The following is an 18188-nucleotide window of genomic DNA, read 5'->3' as shown; positions in this document are numbered from 1 at the left end:
TGTAAACTATAAACTATAATTTCTGTCAAATAGCTGCTTTTATGTCAACAGGGCTTTGAGACTCAGTTCAGTTCGTCCTCCTCCTCGTCCACCTCCGACCACCTCCAACAATCGCCAACCACCTCGAACAACCACCGATAACCACCTCGGGTTGTACCTGGAATAGCAATAAATATTTTCAGTATAAGAACACAGCAAAAATATTGTGTAAGGATTTTTATAATTAATTAATAATAGAATTAATTTTTCTAGCGCATTTGTAGCTCCTGAATTTGTGCTTGCCCGAAAAATGAATTGAAATAATTTATTGTGTACATGACAAGCTCAAAAAATTTTAGATAAAATATATTTACAATTTCCATTAAATATTACACGAATGTTATCTATACTCACTGTGCAGAAATCTTCGTCCTCCTCGTCCACCTTGTTCTCCTCGTCTTTCTTGTCCTCCGAGAGTCAAGATTCACCAGGTAGCGGACCTGGAGCGTAGGAACCACGCAGCGCTTGTCCTGGATGTCAAGTTTGACTAGGTAGTCGACCTTGAGCGCAGAAACTACGGTGCGCTTGTCCTGGAAGTCGAGTTTCACCAGGTGGCGGACCTGGAGCGCAGAAACTACGGAGCGCTTGTTCTGAAGTCGAGTTTCACCAGGTAGCGGACCTGGAGTGCAGGAACCACCCAGCGCTTGTCCTGGAACTCGAGTTACACCAGAAAGTGGACTCAGAGCGCAGGATTCAGGAGGTAGAGAACCCGGTACTCGAAATCTGCGGAGCGCGGTTTTCATACGTCCTCTCTACTGCGCGGTTGTTTCCAGACTGAGGAATTCGGTTAGCTGATTTTCGTCTATATAGATCGATGACGTCAAGAGAAAAAAAATTTTCGGCGACGTCACATTCTGCACATCCGAACATCCAAACTCTAGTTTCGAACTTCAATACTATGTATAATATGACATGATGTATAATGATTTTAGTTTCTACATTTCAGACAAGAAATACGCACTTCATCTTTCCTGCCGATTCCCGACTGAAGCGGCTAGGCTCTTCGATGGTCAACCTTTGACTGAAGATATATTCTTCAGTTAACGAGTCAGTTAAGGGGGCTTTCCAGTGTGACAGCCCGAAAAATCGCTGTTTTTCGCGATTTTTTTTTTTAAAGAAAAAATAATCTAATCGGTCTGGTTTTTTTTTTGTATATTAATTGGGTATTGAAGAATACAAAACAATTTTTTAAAGATCGATTTATTTATTAATTAGTATCTATAAAAATGATGAAACAATTGTTGCAGAAAATGCACTTGGATGTGGTGGCCACATTGGGGGTCACAATTTTGATCTGAGACAAAAAACACAAAAAGATTATTGATCGGTATATAATTGGCTTTCGTGCTATGGAAGCTTTTTTCTTTTTTTTTTTTTTTGCAAAAATGGCGCCGGTTTGAACAAAAAGTATCGATTTTAGCATTTTTTTTTGGCAGTTTTTTTTACAAAAAAATAGGAAGATGTCAAAAAAAAAAAAAAAGCTTCCATAGCACGATAAACAATGACGTTAAGAATATTGTGTAAAAAATTCAACTCGATAGCTTTAAAACTCTGCCCTCCAAGTTGGCCACCGTTTTGAAAAATGCTGTTTCGAGAAAAACGCGTTCAAAGTTTCAAGTGAGGAAATTTTAGGTAAATCGTTTACTTACGGTCAATCAGCGATGCCAGGTCCATACAATATCCCTTCTGCTTCTTCGAAAAGATCGTGCTCAATGGATTGTTCAATCCGACGAGCTGTCCTCGCCTCTTTGCTATCCAGGGACGCCCGGCGGTTTGCTTGGGTGATGCGCGCATTCTTGTATTTAGCGGCGAAATCTGCGGCGCTCGGCCCTATCGTGCATCCCATCGTCTCCAAAATTTTTAAAATTGGGTCGTAACCTTCATTGAAGGTGCACACAGCACACTGCGTAGCGATTTCTACTATCTGCTTGCCGCAGAATACGTGCTTTGGGGCTAGTTGCCACACACAGTGATTGAAGCTCTCGTTATTATTTTGAGTGTTCGCGCCCGTACATCGTTCTAAGAGATCCTCCGTTGTTAGATCATCGTAAATCGGTTTTAAAACTTGTTGTACGTCTTCGTCGAGTGCTGGTGGATGGGTGTACTCCTCTCCTGTGGCCTCGGCCTTGCGCCATTCGCACCACGAATCTTCTCCCGGAGGGCAATACTCATGCTGAGGATTTTCATCAGTTGAGCTTTTGTGATGAAATGTAGCCCATATGGCTTTCCTCATATTTTCCACGGAATTGGAATTTCGACGAACTGCCAAGCCATAATATTCCGAGAGATTTGTCAATAATTTTAACGTCAATTGCGCTCTTTTCGGTTCAACAGCAGTGTTTTTTGTTTGATTTTTTTTAGTTTTCGGAGAACTCGAACGAGATCCTTTTTTTTTCGGTTCACTCTCCATTGCCTTGTCTTCGATTTGATTTTTGGCCTTTTTTAGTTGAACTAACCTTTTTCTTGCTTCGTTTCCCCTTTTATATACTCGCTTTTTCACGTGCAAAACGCATTCCTTTTTTTTTACCGTCAAATCGTCACCGTACGGCTTGGCTTCTAATAACATCTTGAATGTTTTTGTATCGCCGTCTCCTATATAGAAACCGTATTTCGCGTTGTGCAATTCTTCTGATCTCTTGAATACTTCGATTATACCGTCGACTTCCATTTTTCCCGCGCTGCCTTCGTGATTGACGTTGCATTCGGATTCATGCGTCTCAGACCACGCCTCGTACTCGGTTGTTCCCTCTTGTCCTTTCCAGAATACACAAGCCTTGCAGAAGCTTGATTTGACAGCAACATCCAAAACTTTGTTGGTATATTTTCCAATCACGGACACGATACCCATGCGCGACGTGAAACCGCGTTTCGACCACGATCCATCACCGGACACCGTCAGAATATCGCCCCGATTTTCTGCTTCCAAAGTTTTTTCCTTCTCTTCGGTACCTGCTTTTTTCACGACGGCCTCGTATATTGATTTCGCTGCAATCTGCAGGATTTTTACGATTCCATAATAGGTGTTATTATTGAAGTTTGCAGTTAAATCCATCAAGGCGATAAAATTTCTAATGCCATTTATGCCGATGCCGACCAATCGCATGACAAAGCAGAAACGACGATTGATTTCATAAGCATTTTTTATCAAAGGACAAGAATCTATCTCGGCCGGATCTGGACACGAACACTGAACACAAATTTTAAAGCCCAATCCGCGAATCGATTTTTTAAAAAACTTCACGTCGCTATTACACTTTTTGCACTTCAACAGTTCCTGAAGAGCGCCGAAAACCAAAAAGAACTCCAAAATCACGTAGCTAAACGTTTGATCGATTCGGACTTCAAACTCTGGACTCTTTTTCAAGATTTTTGCTGCCGAAGTGCTCGCAAACGTTAGATTCGTTTCGATATCGTGTCGATTTGTTCCCTTGAAACCACCGGATTTTTTTCGTCTATTTCGCGGATGTCCGCTTCTCGAGCCTTTTCTATCCTGCCACGCACATTCCTCTTTCGTACATCTATCCATTTTGAATGTCGAAATCGAACTGAACGACGAGCAGGTAGGACGTACATGAACTTGGCTCGCTAATTATCGAAAATATGAAATCGGACTATTGCATAATTTGCCGTCAATTAGCCGGAAATTAGTCACGCCTTATTATTTTGTCGCACCCAATTAAAAAAAAAAAAGCGGATGGCGTGCTAAATTCTAAAGACATCCGGTTTTGTATTTGAAAATTGAGTGCGACAAAAACAAAAATTCGACGACTAATTTGCGGCTTATTTGCGGCAAATTATCAACCTAATCAGAATCACTCATGGTGCTCGCTGTGCGTTATTTTGGTAGTTGGCGGGCTAAATTCTTGAAAAATCAGAACGCCATCCGCTTTTGTTTTTGAAAATTGAGTGCGACAAAAACAAAAGTTCGACGACTAATTTGCGGCTTATTTCTGGCAAATTATCAACCAAGTCAGAATTACGAATGATGCTCGCTGTGCGTTATTTTGGTGGATGGCGCGCTAAGTTTTTGAAAAGTTAGCACGCCATCCGTTTTTTTTTTTTCAAAATTGAGTGCGACAAAAAAATAAATTGCGCGACTAATTTACGACTAATTAACGGCAAATTATGCAATAGTCCGAATTCACATTTTCGACAATTGGCGAGCCAAGTTCATGTACGTGCAGGTAGGAACGAGACAATAGAAATAACAGTCGCACGGGCAGACGGCCGACGCGGCAGCTGTAGCGCTCCGTTGCCTTCTACCAAGAAATGCTGTACAGTAACCGAAATAATCTGAATTTCGGCATGAAAATTTCAGGGAATATTCGGAAGAGTGTATACTATTCGATAAAGCAAAAAAAAAAAAATCGATTTTTTGAAAATTTCACACTGGAAAGCTCCCTTAATAACCCTGCCGATCTGCGACACTTGGATGGTCAAAATTTTTGCTCGTACCTTTCAAATGTGTGATAAAATACACTCGAAGTTTTAAGAAGCTTCGTTCTTTTACTCCCTATCAAAAAAATAAAAAATACCGACAATCACGTTTTCAGGTCTTTAAATCAGGACACTGCGTTAAATACTGTCTCACATACGGAGCATCCGTTTCATTTCGATCAAAATTAGCGCATCCGTGATGTGTTACAGTTACTCTGAATTCTTTTTCATACGAACACTCTTCGAAAACAATTCTGCTGCTCTACCCAAAGTAGGTACTTCACTTGCGACTAGCTAAAACAGCGTTTCGATTCTATGCCTACGAAAATTCAAGATCGAGTGAACAAATGAAAATTTGTTCGAATAATTATGAATATCAATGTTATGGAATACATCGAGCGCATGTCGAACAGAATCTCATTTCGAAATGACTAATTCTTCTATTTCCATATGATAGACGTATTATTGTAGATGATTCAGTTTGTCTTTTGGAAAATTATAAAATTTATAGTACTGTTTGGTCTCTGCATCATTATTACATCTGATATAAATATGTATACATTCTTTTCTCGGGTACCTATGCTTTAATTAAATGACTGTTTTGCTCCGAATTTTGGAAAAAATTTATTCTCGTTATTAATTTCTTGTATCGCCGACAAGTCGATAAGTACAGACGGCCAAGTACTGGCTTGGGCTTACCATTGCGAAGCTGTGTTACTCGGAAGGTGAATGTAGCCAGCATCATGTCGAAATCGGTATCTCTCTGATGTTCTGCAATAAGTTCTCAACTCTACCCTTGGAACATCTAAGGGAGCTTAAGCGCACGAAGATTTTCGGTTGTCACACCAAAGCCATTAGAGCAACTGTCTTTATATTCTTCAGTCAACGCTCGAATTTAGGGACAAGCGATCCGTGGTTCCTGCGCTCCTGGTCCGCTACGTGGTAAAATTCGACTTCGAAAGAGGTGGAGGCGAAGGACGAGGTGGACTAGGAGGACGGAGGTAATCGAAGGTGATTGAAGGTAGTCGGAGGTGGTATGAGGTGGTAGCGGGTGGTAGGAGGTGTTAGGGGCTGGTAGGAGGTATTCGGAGATGGTCGGAGGTGGTAGGGGGTTGTAGAATGTGGTAGGGGATGGTAGAAGGTGGAAGGGGTCGTAGGAGGTGTTCGGAGGTGGTAGGGGGTGGTAGGAGGTGGACGGAGGTGTTAGGAGGTGATCGGAGGTAGTTGGGGGTGGTTGGCGGTGGTCGTTGAAGGCGGTTGGTGGTGGACGCGGTTACGCGTCTTCTCACGGGGATAATCGAGCCGATCGACATTTCTCAGTCGCAGCCGACAAGTAGTCTTACGTACTCACTTTGTACCGACTCAATCTCAAGCTTCCATACAGACACTACTTCGGCTGCTACGAATGTCGGTGCGATCTTGTTGATGTACCCTGAATTGAATTTTACTGTCAGCAGCGGGTTAAAAGTTGCAGAACGCTACCTGGTGGATTGAGGACTGGGAATTTAGGGGAGATCCTTAGAAAGGCCCTAAAGAAAATCAAAGGGCCTCAGATTCGGAGATGCTGTCGGCTTTCTTTACCTCATTACTTTAAATGCTTACCTCACTGATGTCTAAAAATCATCTTGTTTAATTTTCAGCACTACTAAACCAACTCGCGGACGACCAGCTGAAATCGCTCATTGCCTATGATGTCATCTAGTGCTATTGCTACGTCACAAAAATGGCTGTCCTCTCGAGTTGTCAGTTTTATGAATCACGCTGATATATTTACCGTTTATGGATGTTGAAATATTTTTGACAAATTATTTACAATGCTCAGTAGGTTATGTACTGGCTTGAAAAAAACATTATCGGTGATACTGCCCAACTTTGACAAGTAATCAATACTTTATTTCGTGTGTGTAATTTCTTTGACATCTTTTCTGTTTCTTCGCGTTAGGTGTCCATATGTATACACATCCGTATTTGTGAAGTGACTCATTGCTGCGATATACCTGTATCATTCGCAACACTTATTATCTTCCACTTCTTGCCACATAATCATGCAGAAGAGTTGCAAGTGCCGATGTTCTGTGAATGGATTACGGACATAACCTACATTCTGTGAAATACAGCTACTTTCTACTTTACGACAGATTGTTTAATATTTTCCTATTAAAATTTTTATTAATATATTTCTATGAAAAATAATTAAATACACTTATAACTCTCTAAATTCATTGTAATATAGTGCAAAGCTATTGATTATTTTGCGAAGCTGCAAAATACCTGAAAGCAATATTGACATAAACATATATTGCCACGGCGTTCAGTCATGAAATTTGATTAGACTTAAAAAGTTAATATGGAATCACGAGGAGGGAATGAAAACACTGCTGCAGTGCATGACCAAAATGTCGAGTGGTCAAGGTATGGACTTGGCAGTGGAGGAAATCGAAGAACCGTTAGAAGAGAAACTGGTGGTTACGAAGAATTTGGTCCTGAGATGTACCAGTCGACAGGAGCAAACGAGCTCTTTGCCCAAGAACATGTGAGCTATAAAGAAAGCTCGTTTGGACATTATTTCTATGATTTTTATTTATATTATGTTTTTAGTTTCCTCACTGAGAATATTCACATCACACTGCGACAAATGTTGACAAATAAAAAAGTAACGAATTAAAGGAATAGACGAGTTTCTTTTAATTAATACGTTACTTCTCAACAGAATAGTGCAATAGAGTTCAATGATTACAATTCTTTAAAAGTATTAGATTTTCAGTAGATTCATTCAAAGTTCCAATTGTTGACCTGAAGAACTTAAACATTTTCCCTTTTTGGTTGAATGAAATAGTATGAAATGATTTAATCTTGTGATAACTAGTATCTTTTACTACTATACTGTGCTTTACTCATTCCAAACTTTTATCCTCTATTGAACAACAAATGTTAAGAATTCAGTAGTAATCGTTGATTTTTGTGTAAATTTCACAGCAATTTTAATTGTTTCTCAAAATTGTTTGGTCATCTTTCTGGGCCACAATTTTAAAGATTACTCAAAAAGTCTAACTCATTCAGGCATTTGAACAACCTTGTGCATTTTTGTTTCTCATTGGTCTAAGATTGTTTTTTTTTTTTTTTTTCAATTAGAGTTCAGATCCGTGGTGGAAATCGAATTTTTTCATATCACAACCAGTTTTGTTTGGAACTTGGGACGGGGTCTTCACATCTTGTTTAATCAACATTTTTGGCGTCATTGTATTTTTGAGGTCTGGTTGGATTGTTGGACAAGCCGGCGTCTTAAATGCTGTACTGATAATTCTGTCAACCGGTGAGTGTTTATCAAATCAAATGATTCATTGTATCACATTATATATATCATACTTAGCCTTGTTTTTGAGGGTCTATCATCGCTGAAATATTCGATTCATTTTATTCTTACCTTCAATTTTCAAATTGTTTCCAGTTCTGTTGTTCACAAGTATTATCATTGCGTCTCAAACAGGTCATAAGATCGTAATTTCGGAAAGAGTTTTACCTTTCTCTTTTCCAGTTGATTAGCTAGAAATAAATCTCTTCATTCAACCCATTCAAACAAACAAACAAACTACCAACAAATGAAGCATTTAAATAGACTAACAGCTATATAAATTGTTTCAAAATATTCTCAGCAATCTGTTATCGTTCAACTTTTATTCAACTATACGTACGTCTGATAACAAGGAGCTCTAAAAATAATAACTGGTTTTGATCTTATGCTTCGCAGTTTGCGTTGCACTGGTATCCGTTCTTTCTGCCGTTGGGATTTGTGAACGATGTCGTGTAGAAAGCGGAGGTGTTTATTTCTTATTATCACATGTCCTTGGATCCCGATTTGGTGGGTCTATAGGACTACTTTACTGTTTTGGTCAAGTAAGTGGAATTTTTTTCATGGAGAAAATTTATCATTGGCATTTTTTCGAGAATTAATCGATTCCAAAATAATTCTCAATCACAAATGTTTTAATGTCTTTTCTATTGATCAGGCTGTTGGTTGCGCCCTAAATGTTTTGGGTTTTGGTGAATCCATGGCTGGTCTGGTGGGGTTGGAATCCACATGGGCCCAAAGAGGTTTTGCTAGCGCAGCTGTAATACTCTTGTCAGTAATTAACTTAGCCGGTGTTAAATGGGTCATCAAGTTACAGTTTATTTTATTGTTAATCCTACTATTGGCAGGGTTGGATTTTATGGTCGGCAGCTTTGTCCATGTAAACATTGGTGAGTGTCACAAAGCTTAATCGAATATGAAGCTCGAGATAGTAACCAGCGTTGGTAGCAAAAGGTGATAACGTTTATTAAAACAAGGCAATGAAACACAGTTATCAGCATCTTGCTGAATCTCATGGAAATGTTTTGAGCTTATTCTTTCATAGAATCATCAGTATAAAACCGATATATTTACAAGTGGGTCAGTATATGTTGCTGCTGATACTGAACGATTGATGAGCTACTGACATTTAGCTGTGGTAATATGTTACATTTTTATATTAACTATTTGTTGCAGAGGCTGGTTTCGAAGGTTGGCTATCTGGAAATTTGAGAAACAACACTTTACCCGATTACCAAGACGGCTATAGTTGGTTCACAGTGTTCGGTGTTTTTTTTCCCACCGTTACTGGGGTACTTGCAGGAATAAATATGAGTGGTGATTTGAGACATCCGTCCACAGATATTCCAAATGGCACGTTATCAGCTCTAGGAACTGGGTGAGTAATGTTAATTCCATGAACTGCAATTGGGTTTACTTTGAAAAAGATCCATCACCAGACAACGGGCAAAACCAAAGGTATTTTTATTTTTCAGGACAGTTCTCTACCTTTGCTTTTCATTATTTCTCGGAGCAACTTGCACCAGGGAAACTTTACGCAATGACTTCATGATAGCGTCGACTGTTTCTTTAATATCCGTTTTACTATTGGCTGGATTGTACGTTTCGTCATTTAGTAGCTGCTTAGGTGCTATGTATGGCACTCCTAGAGTTCTACAATCCATTGCAAGTCAGAATGTCATACCAGGAATCAACTGCTTGCAAAGAGGAGTGAGTCCTTTGTACTGCTCATTAGCGGCTTATTAAGTCGATCAAAGAACAAAAAGATGAAGAATAAGTAGTAATGACAAACCATAATGTTGATGGATTACTTTACAGAAAGGTCCCAACAAAGTTCCCGTATACGCTATGGCGGTGGTCGCTGTTATCACATTGACATTCATAGTAACGGGGCAAATCAACACTCTGGCACCTATTGTGACTATGCCGTTTTTACTAACGTATGCATGTATGGATTACGCTTATTTTGCACTGGCACAAACGTTTGACTTGCAACACATCAGAGAACAAAGATTTCGGAATCAAACGCCGACTTTTGATCGAGGCTACGGAGCTGCGGGGCAGAATGAATCAACAGAAATTGACAACGATTTGGATAGTCTGTTTCCTGAGCGAATCAGACATAAAACTTTAGCTGTGAGTTCATCTTACTTTGTGGTGTTGCATCTAGATTCGGAGCCTGATATTTTAGTTGGGCCACCTTTTTCTTTGTATGGGATTTTTCTACAACAATCATAAATTCAAGCAATTATATGAGCTATGAGGCGTTTTTTAAACGCAGCGAAATGAAGCGATACAATGAGGAAAAAATTGGTTGTATATCAGTATTCAAATAAATTTATGTCGATACCGTTTACAAATTTTTCCAGCGTAATTCAAGTATCTCAGAAAGCACAAGTCAGGTTTCTTCTCCAGCTGCTGATGAAAATGCGAGCGTTGTGAACACAGAAGAACGGCCTCATATACACAATAAGTTGGGAAATTGGTACAGTCCTCTATGCAATAGATGGGCTTCTTTAATCGGGGTTAGTAATTTTTAGAATCTCATAATAACTATTACAATTTATGTATATATAATATTTTTCCACCAAGCTTCAGTAACTTTACATCCACTTATTACCAAATTTTAGGCTCTGGTGAAGTTGCTGATCATGTTTTTGGTTCACTGGGGCTATGCGATAGCTAATATCATTGTTGTATTTCTTGTATGGAGTTACATTGGCCATGCTAATCCTGCAGTGAAACCGGGAATATCTGCTGAATTTAAATTTTTCAAATGGCTCAAAAATGCAATACTAAAATTGATGGGGTAAGCTTCGTTTGCTTTTGTTATTCGTTTTCTTTTCTGTGCTTTTTTTTCATCACATGCTTACTTCCATATCATTCACTACTTTCCGATTCTGACTTCAGGAAACGAGTTTCGGATTACGAGCAAATTGTAGTAACACCAAATCATCCAGGTGTAGAAATATCTTCCTCTCAACTTAACGAAGAAAATGAAGATTTTGCCGGAAGACGAAGATATCATCAAACTTCAACCATAACCGGTCATTACGTGAACATGGATTGAGTAAATTTGGGAACTGAGGCATCTACTTGAGCATCCAGTTATAGTGCTAAGTGTACTTGTACCGAAAATTAATTTTATTTAATTTCGGTGTGCCGTTATGCATTTATTTTTTTATTTCGACATATTATCAACATACTCATTTTTATACGTGATATACCCTGTTCGATAACAAACTAATATTATTTCAGCGAAATGAAAACGTTAATCGTTACCGGCGAGTCACTATAGCAGCTAAGTCATTGTCCTAAATGCTGAATAACGAATTAACTCTATTTGCTTATAGGTTGTTGAATGATAATGTTACCATACATTATGATGTGAAGTCATCGAATTATCAAATACGTAATTAATGTAACGTTTCAAGTGTGATTTTGATACAGGATATTTAACCTAATCGAAAGCAAGAAGATAAATCTATTCGGTGATAAGAATAGTCGTAATTTTTTTTTTCTACTATACTGCCAAAGCTATTTACAACGGACCCAACAAATCCAGTTTAATACAATGTGTCAATGTGATAGTTGCCTGAACAATTCGGAGCTTATTTTATCACTCGAATAACTGACTTCCGATCAGTATTTTGTAAATTTAGCTCACTTGGATTTTGGGAATTACTCAATGAGTCCAAAAATGCAAGTATATACAAGATTTCCATACATATAACGATATAGTTATACTGAACGCACAATGTTGTTGGTACAGATGGTCAACATACCATGGAAGCTTTTGCTTGTAATGCTTGATTTGTGACAGCGGCCAAATTTGTAAGATGAAATAGAAGTTTTTATTCGAAAACAAACGCGGCGTGCTAAGACAAAGTGGAAACGAATTATTCATATTAATGGTTAAGTACTAGTGTATAATTATGAATGTATATTTTTTAAAATGTGGTTTGGGATATGAAAATTCTTAAAAACTGGAAGAAAATATACTGTAACAGATAAAGAATTAATATTTATACAACATAAGCTAATACCTATATTTATAATAACGTATGTATTACAGAGTAAGAATCCATATTTATATAAACAAAAAATCATATATTTATACTAATGTACCTATGTATTTATTGTTCTGTAAATAAAACCTCTAACTTATTTCCATTTCCAAAATGATGCTTGTTCTCTACTCGCTATTTAGTGAATTGCAGAAAAGTTTACAGACTATTTGGTATTTTTCAAGGTTATTCACTTTTTGAAAATATTACATGATTCTTCAAATATCACTCGGAATAATCAGCCCAAATCCGCTCTTAATTCTCAATAAACGCTAATGAGTGTAAAACGGCCAATAATTTGGAGTGTTTCGTGGTTTCACGTGAAGAGTAATCGTAGAAAATAAAATGAATTTACTGGGAGCAATTTCAAAGAGAAAAAAAATGTAGCAATAATGTTTTCTTTTAGAAATACAAAAAATAATGAGCACAATTACTCAAAGTATAGGTATACCATCGATAAACGAGTAATTAACCTTTTAAGGACGGGACTGGTTGATATTTCTACCACTGGGTTGGTCAGACACTCGACGTGAGAAATTCGTTGATATTATACACAAATTTCGTGTAAAATAAAAGGTCGATTCCAACGTAAAAATCCCCGTCCTTAAAAGGTTAAAAATGCCCCTAAAACGGTATACCATCATCAACTATTGCAATCTGTAATTCCAAATGCCCTCAAGACGTTGACCACATACTGTAAAGAACATCTAACTTCTAGAGAGTCTCTTGCGACTTTGTATAGTCTTAGAGAAAACTTGGTACGACAAAAGAGGTGGAAGTAAGTAACATTAATGTTTCGAAATATCAGACAAAATGTCATTATTTTACAGTTTTAGAATGACCTTCGAATAGTTTGCTTTAGAAAAATATGGGTATGTTTGTTTCAGTGTGGTTTATTAAATTTCAGACAATCCTAATGTCGCAGAGTAAAGATTTTTCCTGAACATGCAGGAAAATGTTACTAACTTCAATCACATAACGAAAGTAACTATCTGATAAAAAAAAGAGATCGCAAGTCTGGGCATAAAGAATGTTTATGAGTGTAAAGTAATGCATTTTTAGATTCTGTGATGATGCAAACTTTCACTGTTGAAATCTGATTTAAAAATGGAGGTACAACTTCATCATTTTGTATGATATAACAGTAAGTATTGACAGAGGCTGTTGGAAATTATCTACATATGTCATTCGAGGATTCATATTGTCATCATTCTCGTTAGCCTCAACATTGTTGAAAATTATCATCAAGTATTTTATATATCCGTAATCCCTATAATATCTATTCCGAAAATTTGTTTCTGTGCATTTTGAACGTTCTAATTACAAAACCTTTCCATAAATTGTTATTATCTCAGCTCATGTTATTTAAATTTATTCATATTATTATTATGACGGTAATTACTAAAAGAGCTCCGGGAACCGTAAGTTATCGAAACCCCATCGTCGTTTTACGGTGCGTGGATATTTCTATCCTGGCACACTCAACAGGCATACAAATGCACGAGGACGAGGATGTGATATGTATGCATGTATGTAAGATGTATAATACTTACGTGAATGCGTACATCCCTGCCCGTACGGGAATGGACGAGATGAGCGAGCGACGGGAGGATTCATGCTCAGCAGTGAAATGTAAATTCACGATCTTCGCGCTCGCCGAGTGTCTATAAAGCGAAGAGTGCGCCAGCCGCCACTGGGGCGAAGAGATTCATGAATAATTTAATATTGTAAATTGCAACGGGCTTATGGACCTGTGGTGTGTATACGTATACGTACACTTAACGTGTCGGATTCTGAGCGATTCAGGGGCACGTGTATTTGACGCAAACACGAAATACGATGAGAACCGTTTGAACTATCGGTAAAATGGTGCGCCAACATATCGAGTGAGTCGGATATAACAGTGTCAGTACGCGCGTTCGCGCATGCGCATGCGCGACGTATCAAGCGGTTCTCAACGAAATTCGCGTTCAGGCCAAATACACGCGCCCATGATCAGTCAGAATCCAACAAGTTAAGTGTACGTGACGTGAGCCGTATGCCTATCTTATGTGTGTGCTGTATGCATATATGCATGTATACTAAATAATTTGTGTAGTACGTATGTATACATCTGTATAACCTATTACTTGTATATATTTATAGATGATGCTGCATACGGGATACAAAATCCACCTTCGAGCGGGATCTCCGACCGTTCCGATATTTTGGGTTGGGTATATTGTATTCCGAAAAGTGAATACGTATATTTTGACTTTTTTAGCATACCGTACATATATTTGTATGATGCGAAACCAGCGTGGTGTGAACCGATGCGGAGGATCATGCGAATAAAAAGCATTTCAGTTACACGCATACGCAAACAATGGGAAACATTTGTTTCGTAATGTCTGCAAGATGCAATAGTTTACTTGATTGAATATATACGTACCAGTTATGTAAAAACACTGTCCAAATTGCTGTACGATTTTTTGCTGAAAAACAAATATAATCTAGGTAAATGTAAAGTAAATCAGAGAAAATTATTCTATTTATTATAAATTCCATATACCGTGAGCGTCAACATATCACTATTTGGCAGGTCTGAAAAGGAAAAGGGCGAATCATTTTTTTGCATACTGTTTTAATAACAAATACATCGAAGCATATCTGCTGTCGTGACCAATTCAAATCTGTTGTCTTTTAGCTGCCGAAATGTTGATTTTGAATTTATCTAAAAAGAATACGTGTAGCTTAATGTGTATAATAATAGTTGGTTTTTAACGTTTTTCAGGTGCAAAAATATTTTTGCAAAAATTTCAAGGCGTGAGCTTTCTGACCCTGCATTTCTTTTGAATAAAAATGAGGAAATACAGGTTTAGATCTACCTGTATTTGAACGTATGAACAAAAAACTTGTTGCGACATTTATCTTTTAATAGATAGTAAAAGAAAAAAGATATAACGAATTCTGCTTGTTCTTTGAATCCTACTGACAAAGAAATTATTGGCTCTGGTAATTTGAATGCGGCATCAACCAGTAAGCTGTGTTTATTCCCATAGGAAGACTTTTGTAAACAATTACAGATCAAAAGAAATAAAATCGAAGCAGCGGTTGAAGCGATGTTTTATACAACTGCCTCCGTTTTGACTGAAAGTATACGCATGTAACTCCGGGAGGGGAGGTCTCACAAATCCCAACTTTTACCTGATTATACTTCAAAAGACTAGGCAACTGCCGTAATAAAATTGCGTTATCGAGAAAATTCCCTCGAGACACCCTCAGTTCTTCAAAGACATTTCTTTTCCCGTTATACTTACACGAGGCTGTGAAGCGTTTTTTTTTTTGTTCTGTCAGAGAAGAACGCAAACAAATTGTAAAAATTTAATAAAGAAATGAACAGTTATTTAAAAACTTTCTTGTGGCTGGTGTCTGAATATTTATTATCTGCGATAATCTGTACTCTTCTTCAGCATTTTCTTATTTCAATTCAAAAAGCACTTATTGTCAATGAAATGTTCTATTTCACTCGCACAAGTAAGTAATATAAGATTTCATACTTTCTAACAAATAATTTTAATTCCCACGACAAAAAGAGCGACACCGCAAAATTTACGCAGCATTTGTAGAAAAATTCAGCAGTCTCTATAAAAATTTCACTCCCTAAGAAATCCATTTTCTAGACGGTGAAAGAGATGCTTTTCATTTCTATAATTTCGACAAAATAGTTGTACGACTTGTGTAGAGGAGTGTGAAAAACAGTACGAGGTGATGACAGGCTGAAATTTGAAAAAAATGCTCCACGAATATTTATGAATGTTTTGTTAGTCTACTTTATAAATGTGTTCCTTTGGTGAGGCAGCAGGGGGACAAATAAACAGAAAAACAATGTTGAAAAAAAGCATAGAAAGAAGAAGAGGGTAAAAGCTTGCAAGTGTTTCTTCGTAGGCAGATATCCCTTGAATAAATAAAAGCCTCGCGTATATAAGCCAAAACCAATGCGGATGAGGAACCGAGAAACCGGCTAAAGGGATGTTCGTGGGCATTTCGGAGTGGAGAATGAGGAAAGCAGCAAGCCCGAACGATAGAGTCGTACAAAAGAAAATGTTATTCTCTTTTATTACCCTCATTTCATCGATTTCTCTGCAAATAAGTGGATGACGGACTTACTGAGAAATCCATTATAAATCCTTAGATTACGTGCGCGTATAAGCCATACGTATTATAGATCCATCGAATTTCGGAAGATGCACTAAGGAGCGCTTAGTTTTTTATTTTTCTTCTTCCTCAATTTTTTTTCTATTTTTGCAAACTTGTTCGGAACTTGTAATTCGATGAACTTTCTACCCGACATTTTAGCAGTGATTCGTTAGGATTTTTCATAACCACGAGCCATTCGGTCCACATTTTAGCTAAACAAACGTGAGATTTACATACCGGCCCAAATATTTTGACGAAGTCTTGGTCCAGCTCTCGGTCTTTCCATGAAACTGCATGGCAACGCAACGCCTTGGTCGGAAATCTACTTCTCGAAGCTGATCATCGCAGCAGCTTGAGCTGGAAGATACACGCCTAACACACCCTTCTCACAAGCTCTACACTGTCCGTTGTTAGTTCAGCTTGACCGGCACCGAGGAACGGGCAAACAGTGGATGTAAACAATCTTGATCTGATTCGACCCGACAATCAATAAAGCGCCGTTATCGCGCACAGCTATAAAAAATGCGGCATTTTTTAAAAATGGCCCTCAATGTTCGCTGTCGAAATCATTTACAGTTTCCATATGTAGGGCGAGTAATCACGATGATGGTATTTTTTTCAAATTTCGTTTTTGTCTTTTGATTTTAGTTGAAAACAAGTTTTTAGTAATACGTGGCAACTTTTTAGCCGTCACATGTCTGCCGTGTAAATAATTAATCGTATTATCTGACGTAAAATTTGGAAAGTGTCTAACAATGAAGCGCATGAATATTGCAAAGCTGGTTTAATGTCAGCCCTCTATTTACGGGTGCACTAACTGAATTAGAAATAGAAACGAATATCGTGATTCGTTTATTGACAGTCAATCGGCAATTTTACACGTCAATAATGCCACTTGAAAAATGCAGGGAAACCTTCCATTTGAATTAAAGTGAATTTTTAACCGAATCGATGATGAGGGGACCTATTTTGTGATGGCCAAATTTCGAGTATCTGAAGTCTCAGAGTTATGTGTATAATAGAAGTGACACGCAAAGGTGTTGAAGGAATTTTGACACATCGATGGACGCTGTGCTTTCAAACGGAGCAGCTCGTTAGTCTCGACGACATGAATTGATTCGGGTTTTTAAACAGAGTCAAGCCAAGCAGTTTCCGTGATCTCAGGATCGCGGCGCTTTAGCTGGTCGTGGATAATGTATAAAACATATTTTCACTTCCCGTCGGAATCAATTTTCTAAAGGGGAGGAGCTTATTCTTATACATCGGCACAATAAGAGCTACAACGTTTGTTGCACGATTGAAAAAATTAAAGGAAAAAGTTGTGCGAGGGAAGAAATTTCGGGTTCTTTTTTGTTGTATCCAAATTGTACGTCATTGTAGATTCCGGGGGGTGAGAATATTTTCTTCGAGGGTGTTTGTACACACGTATATTTCAATGGGAAGCAAATTACGATTTCAACCTGAACCTTTTTTCCATCGACTACTGCCTGAACGAAACTTCCCGGAGTCTGATCCCCTGTCGGTAATTAAATGGTAATCTGCGAGACCGTTGCGAGAGGAGGATGTTAAAATCGAGTCGAAAGTTTCGAGACGGACGATTATTGAGGCAATGATCGCAAGTTTGATCACCTAGCAGTGACATCCTCAGGCGTAATGCGATCCTTATGATCCAGGACGCGTCTTCATCGCTGTAAACCCAAATTATCTGGGTTCGAATAAGTTTCGGTCGATCCATCAAACGTCCATGAATTATTGATCAGTATTAAGCTCATTATGTTATAACACAGTTTTGCGTTGTTTAGTCACGATCGTAAAGCAGAGTACCTATTGCGTTTGTATTCTTGAAAAACGTCGTTTAGAAAAACATCCTTTTCGACTTCGAAACACGATTCATTACTCACATTATCACTCACCGTTTTCTAGCATTTTTCAACACGTGTATTTGCGTGAAAATGGCTTCATGGATAATATCGAATTTTTGAAGACGCTATAATCAACTTTAGAGGATCTAAAATGTAGCGTGGGCTTAATTTTCATCGCGGAATGTAACGCTATAGGGATAATTATTGGAAAGTCAGAAATACGAAGCGGCTACATCACTGTTTAATTCACTGATC

General features: G+C 38.0%; 2 protein-coding genes across 4 annotated transcripts; one reads left to right on the top strand and one right to left on the bottom strand.

The window, feature by feature from the left end:
- Position 1: 1 nt before the first annotated feature.
- LOC138190792 (uncharacterized) lies at positions 2–6382 on the bottom strand. Its single transcript, XM_069135125.1, has 4 exons — positions 6079–6382; positions 5176–6005; positions 394–813; positions 2–157 (listed from the first exon to the last, which is right to left on the bottom strand). Exons 3-4 carry the CDS (start codon positions 780–782, stop codon positions 40–42), a joined length of 507 nt encoding a protein of 168 aa, XP_068991226.1. The 5' UTR covers positions 783–813; positions 5176–6005; positions 6079–6382; the 3' UTR covers positions 2–39.
- On the top strand, positions 5736–11991 carry LOC124216435 (solute carrier family 12 member 8). Of its 3 annotated transcripts, none has more exons than XM_046620942.2 (11): positions 5736–6218; positions 6419–7009; positions 7609–7789; positions 8225–8370; positions 8484–8715; positions 9002–9203; positions 9301–9535; positions 9644–9961; positions 10195–10350; positions 10456–10634; positions 10736–11989. In XM_046620942.2, the coding sequence occupies exons 2-11, from the start codon at positions 6824–6826 to the stop codon at positions 10893–10895; spliced, it is 1995 nt and encodes a 664-aa protein (XP_046476898.1). In that variant the 5' UTR covers positions 5736–6218; positions 6419–6823; the 3' UTR covers positions 10896–11989. The 3 variants fall into 3 exon arrangements, with proteins under 3 accessions (XP_046476898.1, XP_046476897.1, XP_046476899.1); XM_046620941.2 differs by having other exon boundaries at positions 5736–6297; XM_046620943.2 differs by lacking the exons at positions 5736–6218; positions 10456–10634 and having other exon boundaries at positions 6403–7009; positions 10736–11991.
- Positions 11992–18188: the final 6197 nt, after the last annotated feature.

This window comes from Neodiprion pinetum, chromosome 4, assembly GCF_021155775.2.
Source record: "Neodiprion pinetum isolate iyNeoPine1 chromosome 4, iyNeoPine1.2, whole genome shotgun sequence".
Taxonomy (NCBI): Eukaryota; Metazoa; Arthropoda; class Insecta; order Hymenoptera; family Diprionidae; genus Neodiprion; species Neodiprion pinetum.
The sequence above is the reverse complement of the archived record's forward strand: the minus strand, read 5'-3'. Positions and strand labels throughout refer to the sequence as shown.

What these genes read in the sequence shown, in the direction of transcription:
- LOC138190792 (XM_069135125.1), bottom strand. Translation starts at nt 782, where the DNA reads ATGAAAACCGCGCTCCGCAGATTTCGAGTACCGGGTTCTCTACCTCCT. An exon ending in AGGACGAAGATTTCTGCACA is followed by an intron (nt 158 to 393) that starts GTGAGTATAGAT and finishes TTGCTATTCCAG; the next exon opens with GTACAACCCGAGGTGGTTAT.
- LOC124216435 (XM_046620942.2), top strand. Translation starts at nt 6,824, where the DNA reads ATGGAATCACGAGGAGGGAATGAAAACACTGCTGCAGTGCATGACCAA. An exon ending in TCAACTGCTTGCAAAGAGGA is followed by an intron (nt 9,536 to 9,643) that starts GTGAGTCCTTTG and finishes ATTACTTTACAG; the next exon opens with AAAGGTCCCAACAAAGTTCC. An exon ending in GCAATACTAAAATTGATGGG is followed by an intron (nt 10,635 to 10,735) that starts GTAAGCTTCGTT and finishes TTCTGACTTCAG; the next exon opens with GAAACGAGTTTCGGATTACG.